This window comes from Mirounga angustirostris, unplaced genomic scaffold, assembly GCF_029215605.1.
Source record: "Mirounga angustirostris isolate CCGP_5_RB_7025 unplaced genomic scaffold, mMirAng1.0.hap1 SCAF_3, whole genome shotgun sequence".
Taxonomy (NCBI): domain Eukaryota; kingdom Metazoa; phylum Chordata; class Mammalia; order Carnivora; family Phocidae; genus Mirounga; species Mirounga angustirostris.
In genome coordinates this window covers 176126973-176144987 of record NW_026991711.1, presented here as the reverse complement: position 1 = coordinate 176144987, position 18015 = coordinate 176126973, and the positions used below count along the sequence as shown (strand labels likewise).

The 18015-nt window shown below is 54.3% G+C and overlaps 1 protein-coding gene across 12 annotated transcripts in view; it reads left to right on the top strand.

The window, feature by feature from the left end:
* TNS1 (tensin 1) overlaps nucleotides 1-18015 on the top strand; it is a 193800-nt gene that overhangs the window by 144059 nt on the left and 31726 nt on the right. For 7 of the 12 annotated variants that reach the window (XM_045868018.3, XM_045868016.2, XM_045868020.3 and 4 more), the window contains 4 exons: nucleotides 2353-3921; nucleotides 10070-10153; nucleotides 15144-15340; nucleotides 16316-16391. In XM_045868018.3, the coding sequence (XP_045723974.1) occupies nucleotides 2353-3921; nucleotides 10070-10153; nucleotides 15144-15340; nucleotides 16316-16391 (1926 nt within the window). The remainder of the gene's footprint in view (nucleotides 1-2352; nucleotides 3922-10069; nucleotides 10154-15143; nucleotides 15341-16315; nucleotides 16392-18015) is intronic. The other 5 variants (XM_064587035.1, XM_054506018.2, XM_045868023.2 and 2 more) reach the window with 2 other exon arrangements.

The window sequence follows — 18015 nt, the reverse complement described above, 5'->3', positions numbered from 1 at the left end:
CTAAAAGCTCTTCTTTTATGAACCCAAGTGAGATGCGGGGGTGCGTCTACTTTCTCCCTGAAGGAGAGAATACTTCTTGGTTTACGCTGATTTGTACCCAGAGGTTCTCATTGCCCCTAAGTGTAAATGGGGAGCCCGTTGGACACTCCACCCTTTGCTTTGCTGTTTCCCCCACTTCCCAGACCACATGAGCATGAACTTGGGAGGTTAGGGGGTGCAGGGGATGGAGGAGCTCCCTGGCCTCACAGCGTGAGCTTCGGAGTGGCGCCAGGGCCCAGGAGTGGGCCTGCCTTCTCTGGGGCCAGCCGCTTTCCAGGCACAGTGGGAAGGAAGGACAGCCCTTCAGCCTCCCACTGACTGGTCTAGGGGGCCCCCCTCATGGAAATCACCCCCAGAAATCTGAGTGGAGGAGAGCTCTTGTCTTCGACGCTTTCCCCCTATGGAAGCCACCATCTGGGGTCTCTTTTTTTTGTGTAGCAAGGAGCCCAGTTCTTTGGAAGGACACAGCATGAGGGGCAGCCTCTCTCCTTCAGTAGCTTCGATACCTTCAGGGGCAACGACAGGCCATTTGGAAGAGGCAGGCATGCCTGTGCCTGCATCTCAGCAGCCATTGGGGGCCCCAGCACAAGGAACAGATTGCTGGAGATTCAGACCTCTCTCCAATTCAGACCAGCCCCATCCCTGGGAGCCCGTGGCTGCGGCCACACTCTGGCCCAGTATCACTTGGGACCTGCTGCTGGCCAAGGTCCCAAAGCCCCAGGGAAAACTGGGGACAGAGAGATGGTTCTGGAGAGTTAAGTGAATGGGCAGAGCATCCAGCCCCCGGGGGGTGTGTATGGACGATGTGCCTCATTAGGCCTCGCTGTGCTTGCTCCCCGTGACATCATTTGGTCGGCCTGTGGTTTGTGTGTGTGTATGTTGATCAGGATGTTCCTGTTTTGTGGTTGTCTGATCACTTGTTTTTGGCTGTGGGCTTCTGTATGAGTGTTTATTTTTAGAGGCTGCCACTTCTGGCCTGAGGGCTGATCCTTGGACATGGTAGGAGCTTGTATTTTTTGAAATGATTGTGGCTTTAGATTTAAGTATTTATTTTGGGGTTATTGTTGCCTTTTATGTGTTTAATTTATTCTCTGTGTGTGTGTGATATGAGAGACAGTGTGAAATAATAAAAATTGAATGGTTTTTGAAGTTCTGATTTTAAATTAGTTTTGCTTTTAATCTAGTTTTATTTTAATTAAATCTTAAATTAGTTCTGATTTTAAATCTAGCTTTACCAGATACTGTGTATCTGCAGATAAATGGTTTCACTTCTGTGAACCTCACTTTTTCCCATCCTTAAAGTATAATACTCCCTGACTCGCAGGATTAGAAATAATGTGTATGTAAAGTGCCTTGCAAGGTGTTTGGTGCCTCGGGGGCCCCTATCTAGTGGACCCCAAGAGTGTACCAGGGTGTTTGATTTGGGTGAATTCTGGGTGTTTGACTTGGGTGATTATTAGTTGGCGTGTGTGTCTCTGGACGTCTTTGTGTCTGGTTTTCCTGTGTGTGAATGGTGGGTGTGTGTGACTCTTAGTGTCTGGCTGGAGTCTGTGCAGTATTTGGGAGGGGGCTTTCTTTTCTTGCCAACGGGGGGCCTGCCTTGGAGTGAAGGGAGGGGAGGGGCTTCTGTATGTGTGTGTGTGTCGGGGCTTGAAGCTGAGCTGCTGACTGTACAGGGTGTGAAATCACTGAGTCCCTCTGGGTGGGGAAGTTCTTCGTTCCTGAGTCAGCCCTCTGGCCCTGAGCCATCCAGTGCTCACTCTTTCCTTTCAGAGAAAGTATTGCTCATGGGGTCCCCAGACAAAATGACACAGGGGACACCCCTCCCTGATGAGAGCATCTCCTTTTGTGTTCTGGATCCCTAAGATGCTTCCCCTGCCCCCCTGGTCTCTGGATCCTCTTTCCAGAATTCCACGAGCCCAGTGTTCCAAGGGAAAGCATGTCCCCTCTGACACGGGGACTGCTGGCTTTGCTGAACCCCATCTTGACCCAGTACTTTCAGGTCCTTGGGAAGCTGGTGAAATGCCAGGGCCAGCCTTTGGACAGGGCATCTTGCTCCCAGAACCCCCTCCCCGCCCGCTTAGGCTGCACTGCCTGGCCCTGAGAGCTGGGTGTTGGGGCCCAAAAGCCTGGGCTAGGAGTCCTTTTGTCCTCCTCCCCCACACCCCCTGACCTCAGCTCTGTCTTGAGTGGTGCGGGGAGATTTTGAGATCCAGGGAATGGAAGCTCTTCACTCCCTCTGGGAGAGGCGAGGGTGTCCTTGCCTCCCACTGACGTCTGCTGTCTGTTGTTTGCCCTCCGGCTCTCTTGCAGAGGTGGTGGGTCACACTCAGGGACCTCTGGATGGGAGCCTGTATGCCAAGGTGAAGAAGAAGGACTCCCTGCACGGCAGCACTGGGGCTGTCAACGCCGTGCGCCCCGCCCTGTCTGCCACCCCCAACCACGTGGAGCACACCCTCTCCGTGAGCAGCGACTCAGGCAACTCCACAGCCTCCACCAAGACAGACAAGACCGACGAGCCTGCCCCCGGGCCCTCCAGTGCCCCTGCTGCCCTGAGTCCCGAGGAGAAGCGCGAGCTGGACCGCCTGCTCAGTGGCTTCGGTGTCGAGAGAGAGAAGTCAGGGCCCATGTACCGCACCCAGCATCTCCGGTCCCGCCCCATGGGGGGCCCGGCCGTGCCCTCCTCTGGCCGCCATGTCGTCCCAGCCCAGGTTCATGTCAACGGCGGGGCCTTGGCATCTGAGCGGGAGACGGACATCCTGGATGATGAGTTGCCCAACCAGGACGGGCACAGCGTGGGCAGCATGGGCACACTGTCCTCCCTGGACGGGGTCACCAACACCAGTGAGGGAGGCTACCCAGAGGCCCTGTCCTCACTGACCAACGGGCTGGACAAGCCCTACCCCGTGGAACCGATGGTCAATGGCGGGGGCTACCCCTATGAGTCTGCCGGCCGGGTGATGCCTGCCCATGCTGGCCACACGGCCCCCATGCGGTCCTCCTACTCCGCACAGGAGGGTTTAGCAGGCTACCAGCGGGAGGGGCCCCACCCAGCCTGGCAGCAGCCAGTGACCGCCTCCCACTATGGCCTTGACCCCAGCGGTATGTTCCGCTCCCAGTCCTTTCCGGAGAGTGAGCCCCAGCTGCCCCCAGCTCCAGCCCGTGGGGGCAGCAGCCGGGAGGCTGTGCAGAGGGGCCTGAATTCCTGGCAGCAACAGCAACCTCGTCCGCCCCCTCGCCAGCAGGAGAGAGCCCACCTGGAGAGTCTCGGGCCCAGCAGGCCCAGCCCCCAGCCGCTGGCCGAGACCCCCACCCCCAGCCTCCCTGAGTTCCCAAGCGCAGCCTCCCAGCAGGAGATCGAGCAGTCCATCGAAGCACTCAACATGCTGATGCTGGATCTGGAGCCGGCCGCAGCTGCTACCCCCCTGCACAAGTCCCAGAGTGTCCCGGGGGCCTGGCCAGGGGCTTCCCCGCTGTCCTCCCAGCCTCTCTCCGGCTCCACCTGCCAGCCTCATCCACTGACCCAGTCCAGGTCTGGCTACATCCCCAGTGGGCATTCCTTGGGAACCCCTGAGCCGGCCCCGCGGGCCTCCCTGGCCCTGGAGTCCTTCCCTTCTGGCAGGCCTTACTCCCCTTATGATTATCAGCCATGTCCTGCTGGGTCCAGCCAGAGTTTCCGTCCAAAGAGCCCAGCCTCGTCCTCCTCGTCTGCCTTCCTTCCAACCACCCACAGCCCTCCCGGGCCTCAGCAGCCCCCAGCCTCTCTCCCTGGCCTCACTGCTCAGCCTCAACTCCCACCAAAGGAGGCAACTTCAGACCCATCCCACACTCCAGAGGAGGAGCCACTGAACCTGGAGGGACTGGTGGCCCACCGGGTAGCAGGTAAGAGCCTCAGGGACCATCAGTCCTGGGAATCCCCTCCTACTCCCTCCATGCCTTCCCTCTTTGGTCTTGGTTGGTCTTGTTGGGGGGAGGTGCAGGGGCAGCCATCACCCCTTGGCAGGCGCTGCTTTGACCTGGGGAAGAGGCTGTCAGGAGCCCACACGCTAGCCATCCCTCCCTGCGTTCATTGTCTGTTAGGCTCTAAGGCAGGCATGGAGATTCAAAGATCAATGTCTTTCGGTTCCTGCCTTCAAGGAGCTTACAGTATAGTGAAGGGACAGGTAGACAGGAGTGTAAGGTGTGCTCTGACAGGGGTGGGGGCCAAAGCCCCAGAGCTGGAGGGAAAGCAAGGCTTACCACCTAGAGCAATCAGGGAAAGCTTCCTGGAAGTGGTGACTTTGGGGCTGGAGTACAGATTTTCTAGGCAGAGAGAAGATGCTCTGTGCAACTGCCTGCATCCTCAGACTTCAGTTCCTGGGGGAAGGTGTGGAGAAGGCTGGAGGGAGGCTTCTGTAGACCCAGTTTCCCACTTGGGCCCTCCCAGAGGCATAACAGAGAAGGGAGGGTGTCCTTAAGGCCGGGGCTCTACCTGAGTGCTCAACCCTGGTGGGTCCCCTCCGGGTAGGTCTCATTTTCGTGGGGAGGCCAAGGTTCCCCTTCTCATTCAGCTGTCCTGTTAGTCCTTGCTTTCAGACCCGCTGTGGATGAGAAGCAGGCACTAAGAAACAAAGCTCCATTTCCTATCAGAGAATGGGCTTATGTTTCTGGAGGGAGGATAGGGAATGTGGTGACCAGAGAGCTTATTGGGGAGATCAAGGCAAGAAATGGCAGAGTGTGCAGGGCCATGTTGGGAGGGACAGGAAGGGCTCCCTTCCTTCTTATGGGCCTAAGCCCATGACCATTCCATGGGGGCAGCCACACTCGGTGAGAAATCCTATGGGTTTGTTTAACTGTGGAGGTGAGGCCAGGCAGGAGTGGACTAGAGACGGGGGCTAGGGGACCTTGTGCCAAGCCCCTCAGCGGACAGGGTGGTGGGAGCTCAGGGAGGAGAAGAGGAGCCTGGGCAGCTGACTCTGCCCTCCACCCCTCTCCCTAAATGTAAGGGAAGCTGAGACACCATAGCAGCTGCAGGGAGAGAGGGAGACCCCTACGTGGGGATGGATGGTAGGTTTGGGGAAGCAGCTGAGGGCAGGCTGGCTGGCTATTAGGCTGGGTCCAGGACCGGGGTGTGGGGGCAGGGAGCCCTGCTGTGCTTCAGAGCAGAGCACGGTCCCGAGTTCCACTCTGAGTAACTTCAAATTGGCCATGAGGAAAGTATTTATGCCATGGAAATTGGCCATCAGGGATTCACTTCGCCTGGAGAGCTGGTCTAGGAGCACATCATTGCTTTTAGCTGAGAGTCAAAACACAGGATGAGTAGCTCTATAACTCTAGAGGTGCTCTGAGTAGCTCTATAACACGAGGTGGGGTGGTCCACATGGGGCTGCCATCTTCTTTTTCCCACCTCTGGGCTCCTGAGAGAAGGACCACTGGCTTCTTTGTCAGAGATTTTGTTAAAGGGAGAGAAGTGGGGCTCTCTTAATATTTTACAGAGATGAGGTGGCCTGAGGAATAGTAACACTCTAACCTAATGATGAGCAGATTCTCTGGGGAAGCAGAGTGAATTTCCTCTCCCCTACCAGAAACCCCTCTGTATAGCTCTCCTGGAGCTTGCTCTAAAGGAAGCCATACCTTAATGGCTCCAGAAGGATGTCCATCTTGTAGTGCATCTCCCCTCAGCCTTTTCTCTCTTACCAGCTTCTGAAGTCTTGACTGTCAATATCCATATCCTTAGCTGCCCAGGCTTTGGCTGCCAAGGAGTCATAGGGAGGGAGGGATGTTGGTACAATGTCTCTGTCCCCAACCCTGCTATTGTCTTCTCCACCAACTGTGAGTGACTCAGTCAGGAGAAGGGATGAGATGTATAGAGGGGACAGATATATTTGGTCCCCAGGGCTATAGAGGGGACTCCTTGGTCCATGCCCTGTCATGAAAGTATTTATGTCAGCACAAATTCCTCAGTGGCCCTGCAGAGTGTCTGCAGTGCTTGTGTAAGTAAGGGTGCAAAGGCAGGATCATTGTGTACAACAGTCTGGGAGTCAGGGAATAGGCCAGTACCCCTTCTTCCTGCTTCTTCTATGTTCTTCTGCAAGAAGCTGGAACATAAGCTTCAGTATGAGTAACCCAGGAAGCTCAGCTCTGAGGGAGAGCCTCTTTGTGGCCATGAACTTGATCTGGTTTCTCCTGGCTTTTCTCCTGCAGTTCTGCCTTTTCTTCTTTGGCTCAATACCTCCTCCATACCTCAATACTATATCCCTGGCTCATTCCATTTTGATCCAACAACTCCTTATGTCTTATTTCAGCTTAGATCTCAGAGAATATAGGGATAGTTTTCTTAACTTGATAAAGGGTAGGTACCAGGAACCTGTAGCATACATAACACTTTCTTGTGAAACATTAGAAGCATTCCTGGTACACCAGGGACAAAATAAATATGCCTGTTATCGCCACTGTCACTTGTATTAGATATCTTAGCCAGTGCAGTAAGACAAGAAAAAGAAATAGGAGTCAGAGTTGTTGAGTCCATGTTATCTTATGATCCTGATTCTGTGACTGGACTGATCTCAGATGTCTCTAGAGGTAGAGGTTTCAATGCATGTTGGAGATCAGATGCGCATCTTATCTTTAAGGAGTCTAGAGTTTAGTAAGGGGAGAAAGAACTGGAACTTTAAAATGAAGTCATTCCTAATGAGTGAGATATGGAGAAACTTCTGTGGGAGTGAAGAAAAAGGAAAGATCAGTGTCAGCTGAAGAGACGGAGGAGTGTGTTGAGTGTGGGTTTTAAATAGAGCCTTGGGAGAGGAATAGGAGTTTGAAAGTGGGTGGGGTCATTGGAGAGACAGGATTCTTAGTGAAGACAGGAAAGCATAAGTGTTTGAAGAATATAGTAGATTGAGAGCATATAGGCAGTGGCCTGGGACCTGCCTCTGGTTGGTCTTAATATATCAGACTAAGGAGCTTGAATCTTATCTAGTGGCAATGTAGGAAGCCATGGCCATGTTTCAGTTGGGAGTATGCCATGATCAGATCTGTAATTTAGGAAGATGTATCTGGTGGATCTGGGCAGGGAGGAGGCAAAATAGGAGAGAGTTTGAATCGGGACATGTAGTTGTTTATTAGGTAGACTGGGTCGGGGGGTTGCATTAGGGTGCTGACCATGGATATGAAAAAGAAGAGATGGGTGCCAAGGATACCATGAGAGTAGAACCAGTGCACTTACAAATTGATTGGATGTAGGGGTGAAGGAGAGGAAGACATCAAAGATGACTGTGAGGCTCCATGAATGGGAACAGAATGCTAGTTCCATTAATAAGCCAGGAGTTAGGAGAAGAGGATTTTGTGGAAGATGAAGACATCTGTGTTCTGTATGTTGAGTTTGAGGTGACGGTGGAGCCTGCAGGCAGTAGCGATGTATGGAAAGCAGCTAAACATCTGGAGCTGGAGCTTGAAAGAGTGGAAAGAACTGTACGTTTTGGAGTCATCCTCACAAAGATGTGGGTTAAAGCTTTGGCCATGAATGAGATATCTGTATCAGAGGGCATGGAGAGAAAAGAACTTAGGATGAAATGGCCATGAGGTGAACGGAGGGGAAGGGGGCTGAGAAGGAATGTTCAGGACAGTGAGAGAAGACAGGGACAGTGGGTCACCACAGAAGTTAAGACAGAAAAGGGTTTCCAGGAGGAGGGGTGGGGGGGTTCACAATGTCACTGGAGAGATCATGAGGAGGACTGGGAAAAATTCACTGGGCTTGCCAATTAGGTGGCCCCGGGAATTTTCAAAGACATACTTTCCGTAGAGTGGTGGTGACGGAAAGCAGACTACAGGATTGAGGAGTGAGTGCAGGGAGGCAGCGCAGACAGGATATCAACTCTTCTTTTGAGTGGTTATATGATAAAAGGGAAGAGGATGGTAGCTAAAGAGTGTAGCAAGATATGGAGAGCCTTTTTTTTTTTTTTTTTTTTTTATAAATATAGGAGCCATGAGAATGTTTTTAGAGGAGGAGGAGCAGAGGTTGAATATGGAGGGAATAGAAAGAAGAAAAAGATGGAAGAGAAAGAAAGAAGTTGCTAGAATAAGACCAGTAAGGAAGGAAGAGGGGCTCTAGGCCTAGGAGCCCAGGTGGATGATTTAAGCTCAGTGAGGAGGTGGGATACCTCCTTGTGAAGTAAGAGTAGAGGATGAATACAGATATAGGGAAATACCTGTATCAAGCTTTGGGACCTCAAATTGAGAACCCAACTTTTACCTTTCATCGTGGAAAGAGGAGATGACATCAAAGCCCATTCAGTCATTCATTCGGCATGAATTCCTAGTCTGTGTTAGTCTGGGCTCTGGAAAAATGGCGGTAAACAAAAGAGGTAAAAACTCTTGCCTTCATGGGGGAGATGGACAATAAACAAATAGCAAATACATATATAATATGTCAGATGGGTGGTAAGTGCCACAGAGATAAAATAAAGCAGGAGAGTGTCAGTGAGGGATAGAGGGTGGGTGGGTGGTTGCACTTTACATAGGATCAGGGAAGGCTGCCCTGGGCGGTGAGGGAATGTGCAGATGGAACAGCAAGTGCAAAGGCCCTGAGGTCGGGCTGTGCCTGATGTGAGGCTTGTAGTGGGGCACAGAGTCAAGGAGGTGATGGGCCTGGGGGCCAGCTTGCAGGGGCCTTGTAGGTGCTACTAAGAACTTTGGCTTTTACTCTGTGTGCTGTGTGCACAGTAGTGACATCATCTGACTTGTTCTAAAAGGGTCAGTGTGGCCAGGATGGAAGGGAGAGAGACCAGTGAGGAGACTGCTGCTATTGATCAGAGTGGGGGCTGTGGAGATGGTGACAAGTGCTTAGATTGTACACAGTTTGGGAGGTGGAGCCATCAAGGCTAGACGTGGAATATGAACAAGAAAAGTCAAGGGCAACTCTAGGGTTCTTGGCCTGAGCAACTAAAGGGTGGAGTCGCTCTTTACTGAGATGGGTAAGCATGTGGGAAGAGCAGACTTGGAGGGAATGTCTGAAGTGTGATTTTGGCCATGATAGATTTGAGAGGCTCTTGAAACCTCCACGGGGAGAGGTTGGAGCTTAGGAACATGGGCATTATGATGCCAGTACATGAGGTTGCCTGTGTATGGTGTCATGTGAGGTGTGGCATGCATGATGGCACCTGGGAGGGAGCACACTTAGAAAAGAGGTCCCAGAGCTGAGTCCCAGAGCCTCCCACATTTGGCAGTTGGAGGCACGAGGGGGAAGTGGCCAAGAAGCTGATGTGGAGTAGCTCGTGAAGCAGAGAGTAGGGGAAGGAGCAGGTTTCCCTGTGCGGCCCTTGTGGGGTCAGGGAGTCAGCGAGGGTGGATAAAAGGAGGACATAGCAAGTCCTTATAGTGCATCCAGGTGGGCTCATTTTAAGGGCTTTTGGGTGGTGCCCAGCAGCTTTGGGCCGGAGTAGAAATGGAAGGGACTCCGGGGAAGAGGGTTGCTAAGGTGGGGGTGAGGGAAGGACGAAGGGCAGGGGGGTGCTAGGATGCTAGGGACTGTAGCCCTTGGACTCAGGCTGGGAGGGTCACAGCTGGGTCCAGGAAGAGGCAGGTGACCACAAGAGGAGAGAGGTCCCAGGATGGGGCCATGCTGACTGTGAGGGCAGGTGAGTTGTGGGGCAATAGGACTGCAATCTCCTGGTCCCGGGCCGTCACCTGCTTGCCCCATGCTGGGGTTAGAAAATCGAGAGATGTGGCGTCCTGTGGGACAGCAAGAGGTCCACCTGCCCACTGGAGAAGCAAGACCCTGGATGCACCCTCTCTTCTTGTCTGACACCCTCCCACCTCCCTCCAAGCGTGTGGCCCGATCCCAGACTCAGAACAACTAATCTTGATTTTCTCTTTGTTTTTGTTTTGTTTCGTCTTGTTTGATGCTTCGTCCCTTGCATCCTCTGTGTGTCCTGTGTCCATCTGTCCCCTCTGACGTGGGTGTGGTGCCTTCCTTGCCTGGTGTCATCCCCTCCCCCCTGCCTTCCCTTCCTGCTTGCCCCTCTTCCTGCCGGTTCCCCGGGGTGGGTGTGGGCAGCGTACAATGCCAAGCTGCAGGGCATGGGGCACACCAGCTTTCGGCTGCCTCCTCTCCACCGGCTCCGATCTTCCTCCCTCTCTGGTTGGTTCCCCTCCCCACCTTCCCCCTTATAAGTCTCTGGCCCTCACTGTAGCTCTCAGCTTCTCTTCCCTCTTTCTCATGGACCACTTCTTCCAACCTTTGCCCACTCTCGTCCTTGTTCATTTTTTCCATCCCCCTTTACCTTTTTTTCCTCCCCCTTCTATCTTCTTCTTTCCATCTCTTCCTGTTCTCTTCACCCCCTCCTCCTTTCCTTACTGGCCCTCGCACCCACTTCTCTCTCCTGCTCTCTCTAAACCCTCTTCCCCTCCTTTCTGCATGAGCGAGTGCTCCCACTTCTGCATGGACACAGGCCTGATGCTTTTGGCTTTGGCCTTACTGATAGGAACACGGTCTGGGGTGACTAGATGAACTTTCAGGCTCCCCATGGACACATAGGCCTTTGCAGTGAGTGTGCTCGGTGAGGGCGGGGATAGCCCGCTCTCCAGCCACCCTGGCCAGACCACCCTGGCCAGACCGCCCAGGCTGCTGGGCCAGGGTCTCAGCAGGAGCCAGGTTGTGCTTTGCATGGGCCACCAGGCTCATGACAAAGAGTGGTGTCCAACACCTGCTGCCCTGTCCACTCTTGAGTGCGGTACTCTCTGGGGACATGGCACCCCCTCTGACCTCATCCCGAATCTCTGATCCTAGGACCCATGGCCAAGAGTCAGAAGCCCTGGGCATGGTCCTGGCTCTGCCTGTGACCCCCTATGTGACCCTGGGCAAGTCTCTTGATTACTCAGAGCTCAATTTCCTAACGTGGAAAAGGGAGACGTCATAGCCCTGCCACGTGTATTTTGCGTGGTGGCTTGACGTGCCCCAATATGGTGGACCCTTTATCATGGGTCCCCTTGCTCTCTTTGAGGATGATGCCCACTAACGTCTGCCCATAGGCTGTCAGCTCTGGGGAGGGTGTTGCCTCATTGTTTTCCCTGCGCCTCTGAGCCTGGAGGCCCAGGTGAGGGAGAAGGTTGTGCTCAGGCTTGCCCCACGCCATGGCCTTGAGCAGTTCGGGAACAGGTGTAGGGGGTAGTGGGGATTGTTGACTCCTCATGGCAGTATCTGGTGTTTGCACAGACCCTCCTCTTCCCAGTCCATGGGAACTGGAGAGATGGCTCTAGCAGAATGCCCCTGTCTACCTTCTCTCCCTCCCTTCACCCTTTCTCGGCCCAGTGGTGGGGAGTGCAGTGTTCATTTGGACCTGGGGGGCTGGGGCAGGTCTGGGGCAGCGGGCCTGTCCCGAGGGGAGCTGGCATGGCTTGCCCTGGGGCTGCTAGTGTGATCTCCGTGTGGCTTTCTGGTGCCCTGGCCTAGCAGGTGGCCTCCCGGAGAACCTGGCTTTCGGAGCCCCAGGCATGCTGTCGGACACCCAACCCCGTCGCCTGGAGCTGAGGAATCCAGGCTTTTGGAAATCGGAAGGCTGGAAAGAAGAGCTGGGTCTGTGGGGGTGGACACGGCCAGTCTGGGGAGGGGGTAGGGGAGGCGTGTGATGAAGCCTGACACCTGGGCGTTTATCCAGGGGACTTGGGTGGTGGGCGCCTGTGCTCTGCCCAAGTGGGTGCATTGATGTATGCTGGGGCTGCAACCCCCAGAAGTGCGGAGTGTGTGTGTGTGTGTGTTAGGTGAAGGGGATTCATTGCCTCAGGTCCAGTGCACTTCAGGGGAGCCTTGAAACCAGCTGTTCCCTCAAACACAGCACCATCCTGGGGAATGCAGTGAGGACCTGCAGGAAATGGGGCTGTTTGGCACCCTGCTCTTCAGATCTCGCGGTCTGTGTACAGGCCCTGGGCTGGGGTGACTGCCGTCCTCCAGGCGGTGGGGAAGGCCCAGTGCCTAAGTGTGTGAGCAGCCTTCAGAGGACACAAAGTGCTTCTGAATGTCATTATCCAAAAGGCCACTTCCTTGCCATGAGGGCGTCCCCCTCCTCATGCTCCTGGGGCTAGAAGGAAGACATTCCAGAGGCCCTCAACCCCACTCTTTCCACCTTTCTTCACGAGCTTCCTCCAGCCCCGTGGTCTCCTGCTGGGGTAGAGGTTCTGAGGGCGACCCGGACCCACTGCCATTCCTGCGGGTGAAGGCTCTGTGTGTGTGTGTGTGTGTGTCCATGTATGTGTGTGTGTGTGCATGCATGCGTGCAGGGAGTGGACCACATGGACACGGGGGCCTCGACAGAGACAGGGAAACGGGCCAAGAGACCGAGAAAGTCCTGGGGTTGAGGGTGGTGGTGGTGGGGAGGTGGGTGGCCGGGAGTAAGCCTATTTTTACGATCGGTCAGTCTCTGGGACATGAGGGAGGGGTGTTCTCTCTCTCTGACACTGGCTGTTAGCTTGTGTCCAGCCATCCCAGCTTGGCCGAGGAACAATAGGGCTCTCTTCCCTGCCCACCCCCGCCCCGGCCATGCCCTGTCTCCCCTCCCGTAGAGAAGGACAAGGGAGATGGGACATGGCTCTCCAGCACTCTGGGGCATATCTGGGCCTGCCAAAGGGGACAACAGTGATATACTGTGTTCAAAGAATGTGAGAGGCTCTGACTGGCCACTGGTGCCATGGGGCCCACTGCGGGGGGAGAGGCTGTCTCCATGGGAGTGGAATGTGGGGTCTTCCCCCTTCTGCTGAGTCTGGCTCTTTGGGGGTCATCCTGTCCGTCCCCCTGCCTCAGGACTTGAGGAGGTGTGATCATTCTCAGATGGCTGACTGGGCTAGGATCTTGCATCCTCTGCCGTGGGAAGCCCCTCTTGAGCGGTCCGGCCCCTTCTCTGGGCAGCTGCAACCGTCTGCAGCACCTGAACATGGAGGATGCTTCTGGGCACGCCGGGGAGCATTTTCTCTGTCCCTCTGGGAGATTTAGGGCCTTGAATTGAAACAGACCCACTTTTCAAGGGCAGACATCAGATCCCCAACCAGGGAAACTGGCCACCCCTGGCAAAGGCATAGGGCTCTGCCAGAAAGAGGCTGCGGGGCTGGGTGAGCCGGAACTGAAACCAGCCCTAATGCATTTCTTTTAACCTTGGAGCTGAACTTAGTTCCAAACCCCAAGAGCCTTTCCCAAATGGGCCTCCTTTGTCACAATTATTATTAGAAAATCAATGGCTATGTCTGTTTCTTTCTAATGTTTTTGCCAGGAATGAAATGCGCGGCAGCTCTGAACCAGGCTGCCCAGGAGGCCTGGGGAGGAAGGGGCTCGGTGGAGGTGGGAGAAGCGGGTGAAGGCAGGAAGCCCCTGCAGGCGTGGCGTGGTGCTTGGGGGCTGCCGCCTCTCTGACGGCTGGGAGCCTGGGGTGGCCGCACCCTGGGGTCCTGGGCACTGCTCAGCCCTGGGAGAGCCTGCCTGCGTCTTTAGTCCAGGTTGATGGTGGTAACAGACCCTTGTTAGGACTATGTGACCCCCATTTTTCTATTTGGAAAATAAGGGCACTTTAAGGGGAGGGCTTATTTGCTTTAAGTCAAGCAGTTTGTGAGTCTGGTTCACTGTCCCCATCCAGGGTTCTTTTCTCTTGGGTGAGATAGCAGGCAGGCTGCCTCTGAGTCAGAGGGAACCCTAAGTGGAGGCTCGAACCCGCACCCCACCTGGGCCCCTCTGCCTTTGTAAAAGCTACACTAGTCCTGTGCTGTCCGGATGGGGTCCCCGGTTACGCGATCGGATGAGTGCGTGTCGGGAGTGCCTGTGTGTGTGTGTGTGTGAGTGTGAAACAGTGTGTGTCCGTCCCTAGTTTGGCATCGGCAGCCTCCTGTTCATGACAAGTTAGGAAAGCTTCCCAGCATGTGATTTTCACAGCAGCCTCAGTGGCTGTACCAGGCCGGAGCTGGGGGGGGTGGGGGGGGCACGCGGACCTCACCGTGGAGGGCAGATGATTCAGTCTGGAGGAGGGCTGCACCAGCACATCCCGAGGGGACCAGTGGTGTGCGCACGTGCATGCGTCTCTGGGTGCAGTGTGCCACGGGACCGTGTTCCCGGATGTGTCGGCACGAGGCTGGCACGGCTGGGGGCCCCCGTGCCCTGTGGTATGTCCCAGCACTTCCCCTCACTTAACCTGCCCTTCCCGGGGTATGGTGAAGGCAGAGCTGCAGATGTCCTCGCACAAGATTAATGAAGACAAGAAGCCTGTCCTCAGGCTGGGTCTTGGCCTCTGCGACGTGGGGAGTAAGTTTTCTAGGATTCTGGAGCCAGCTCAGTGAGGCAATGGGTTCCGTGCCTCAGCCCAGCTGTGGGAAAACAGAGTGGGAGGGAAGGAGGGCGAGGCTAACAACATGCTTTGGCCTGTGGAATGAAAGGGGATACAGAAAACTAGATGGAGCCCATGACCTCAGGCCCTTTGCCTGCTGATCTGTGGGGAGGGGCGCGGTGGGAAGCTGGACCATCTTTGGGGTGAGACAAGGGGTGGGCAGATGAGGGGCCAGCATAAGGGCAGTTGGTAAGCATTTTCAGAGGTGCCCGGGATGGAGGTTGGGGAACCCCAGAGAAGGCCAGCAATATTCTAGGGGCCAGCTGGGGCTGGGGACTTCATGACAAGACTTAGTCATTTCTTTGTTCCTTCTCGGGAGCACCATTTGCAAGATGATGCATTATGTGCTCTTTCCAAAGTTCTTCCCCACGGGCCTGATGTTGCTTTTTGGTTGATGCGGTCACCTTGGAGACTGTCTCTCGTCTTTCCACCTTCCCTTCTTTGCCTGGAAGCTCTGGCCCTCTTGTCTGCAGGGTTTGAAAGGAGTTGACATCTGTTTCTCGTATCAGCCCTTTGTGCTTTGGGCCCCAGCCCTGTGCAGGGTAGAGATTCCTGGTGAAGGCCAGCCCCACCTCACAGCAGATCCCCCACCCTGCAGAGAAAGCCTGCGGTGTGGGCAGAGGGAGGCAGTGGGGGAGTCTGGAGGGGAGGCAGGCCCAGCTCCAGTGTGGCCCCTGGCTAAGATGCACCGCCTTCTCTGGGGAACTGGGCCTGATCGATCATTTCTCGCCTAAAATGCTCACTGCCCTCTGTGCCCTGAATTCCTCCCAGGGGTGCAGGCTCGGGAGAAGCAGCCTGCAGAGCCCCCAGCCCCTCTCCGGAGGCGGGCAGCCAGCGATGGACAGTATGAGAACCAGTCTCCAGAACCCGCATCCCCCCGTAGCCCTGGGGTTCGTTCCCCTGTCCAGTGCGTCTCCCCCGAGCTGGCTCTCACCATCGCCCTCAATCCTGGAGGGCGGCCCAAAGAGGTGAGTCCTTGAACTGCATCCTGTGGCCAGAGAGAGTAGTGGAGCCCCCCGAACTATCTGGGAGTCAGATCGCCACCTGCGTGGCCCTGCCCTATCAGGAAACTCAGTCCTCATCCTCTATCTCTTCTCTGGCACATGGAATCTGGCATTTCCCTCCCTAAATAGCTTTTATGCCCCCACCTCTTAGATTAACACTGAGATTGAAGTTCCCTCCTTAATTCTTAAAGAGCCCCGCTTAGTGGGGTGGTAAGGGTCCTGGGTATGACACAGATGACCACAGTCTCTAAACTCCAAGCCAGATCATATAGACTGACAAGAATGGTTTTTGAATTCTTTCTAGGTCTAGGGTTTTCTTGGCAGATCTAACTTCAATGCCAAAATGTTTGCATTTCTGAGACCTGTCCGTAGTTGGGAGGCAGTAGATCTTAGACTTCGATGAGTATAAACAACCACTAGGGAGTTTGTTACAAACATAGATTCCCAAGTCTGCCTCCAGAGATCCCAGCATATTAGATCTGGGATAGGGCCCGGGAATATGCATTTTAAACGTCCATCCTGGAAGATTCTGATATGAGTGACCCATGTCCAACAAAATGCAGGCTAGCGAGTTATTCTAGATATAAATGGCTTTTGGACATCTTTTCTCTCCTGCCTTCTGGCAGGACCCAAGTTCCCCATTGCCAGCCCCTTCTCTTTGGCCCTGTTGGGGAATATTTCCAAGGCAAGTGCTCCTGATTTCCACCCATGCTGGACAGTGGCTTTGCAAATAGCCGCTTTTCATTCGCTCAGTGACAAAGGAGTGGGTGGGGCTATGAATGGCCAAGATCTCCCTTTGACCTTTGTGTTTCCCCCAAGAGGGGTGGGGGGGGCGGGGCTGGCAAGGGGACGTGTGGGCTGGTTACCTGGGAAACCCCTCCTCTTCAGGGTCACGGCCACCAGTGGGCAGCCCCCCCACCTCCTCTTCTTCTCCTGCAGCCCCATCTGCACAGCTACAAGGAGGCCTTTGAGGAGATGGAGGGAACCTCCCCGACCAGCCCACCGCCCAGTGGGGGTAAGAGCTCCTCACTAAGCCTGTCTTCCCTGGGTGCCCGCAAGCTGTGCTCTCAGCCCCGGCCTGAGTAAGCACCCCGGGTTTGGGGGAGGTCCTGGCAGAGTTGGGCAGGGCCAGGATCTGTCGCTCCTGGTCCAGATGGCTCATTTCACTTCACCATCCCTGCCCTACTCCCCTTCCTTCTGTTGTCCACATGCACACATGTGGGGGTGCAGCAGCTACGGGCTTGGGATCCTACCGACCTTCTGTGGGGCTCCTGGACTCCCAAAGTCTGGAATCTTCCTAATCGTTGAGAGGTTTTGCATCTTGTGTGCAAAACACCACCCCCGCCCCCATCCTAAAGTGACTCTTTGTGACCTGCTGGTGTATCTCTGAGATACCCCTTGGCCTTCTTGCTCCAGACCCCCATTTCTGTCTACATCCGGACACCTCTTCCATTTCAGGCAACCTATTTAGTTTCCATCAGGGAAAGAAAGGCCCAGAACACTCAGCCTGTCAGAGTCCCCAGCTCATCCGTCCTTGGTCTCCAGGCAGGAACATTTAGTCTCTAGCCCCTGAGGTACTCACTGGAGAGGCAAAGACCGGAAGGGCAGAGGCATTTCCACACAAAGAGAAGACCCGGATGAGTGCAGGGCTGGGGTAGTGTACCTTTTTTTGGTAGAACAGACGGGGAGCTGGAAAAGGGCAGCTGTGGGACAGCAGTGATGGAACAGGACTGAGAAGGACTCAGGGTCCCGGTGGCAGACCCCGGGGCAGCAGAGGAGGGAGAGCCCAGGGAGGGGAGGAGAGTGAGGACTGGAGACCAGAACCAGCGGTATGTTCTCCTGGGGGCTGGCTGTCGTGAGGGAAGAATGTGGCCCCAGAGCCCCGTCCTGTGCAGCAGAACGTGTGTGGGCTGCTGCCTGGGGCATGTGGGGGTCCAAAGCTGGGAGTGGAAACCATGGTTCTCCCCAGGGCAGTGTGGCCCAATGGAAATCCAGCCCAAATCACACTTGTGATGGAGCATTTTCTAGTGGCCGCATTGAAAAACATTATAGGAAACTGGAGAAGTAAATTGTAATATTTTTTATTTAACCCCAAATGTCGAAAATATTATCATTTCCATAGGTAGATCAAGATAAAAATATTAATGAGGTATCTTACAATCTTTTTTAAAAAAAATTTTATTTAGATTCAATTAGCCAACATATAGTACATCATTAGTCTCAGATGTAGTGTTCAGTGATTTATCAGTTGCCTATAACACCCAGTGCTCAATCTTTTTTTAAAACTGTAAAAAGAGGCTGGTGAAATTACTTTTAATAGGTTTTTATTGAATTTGAAAGATCTATAATACTATCATTTCAACATGGAATCCGTATAAAGAGATATGTTGCATTCTTGTTTCATACCAAGTGTTTGAAATCTGTTGTGTGTGTTACACCTAGAGCGCATCTCAATTCTGATTGGCTCCGTGGCAGGTACTCTCATGACTACCATATTGGACGGTGCGAGCCTGGGACGGTCTGCTGAAGAGGCAACTCCGTGGCCTTTTTAAAATTTTTTATTTTTTAAAGATTTTATTTATTTATTTGACAGAGAGAGAGAGAGCATAAGCAGGGGGAGTGGCAGAGGGAGAGGGAGA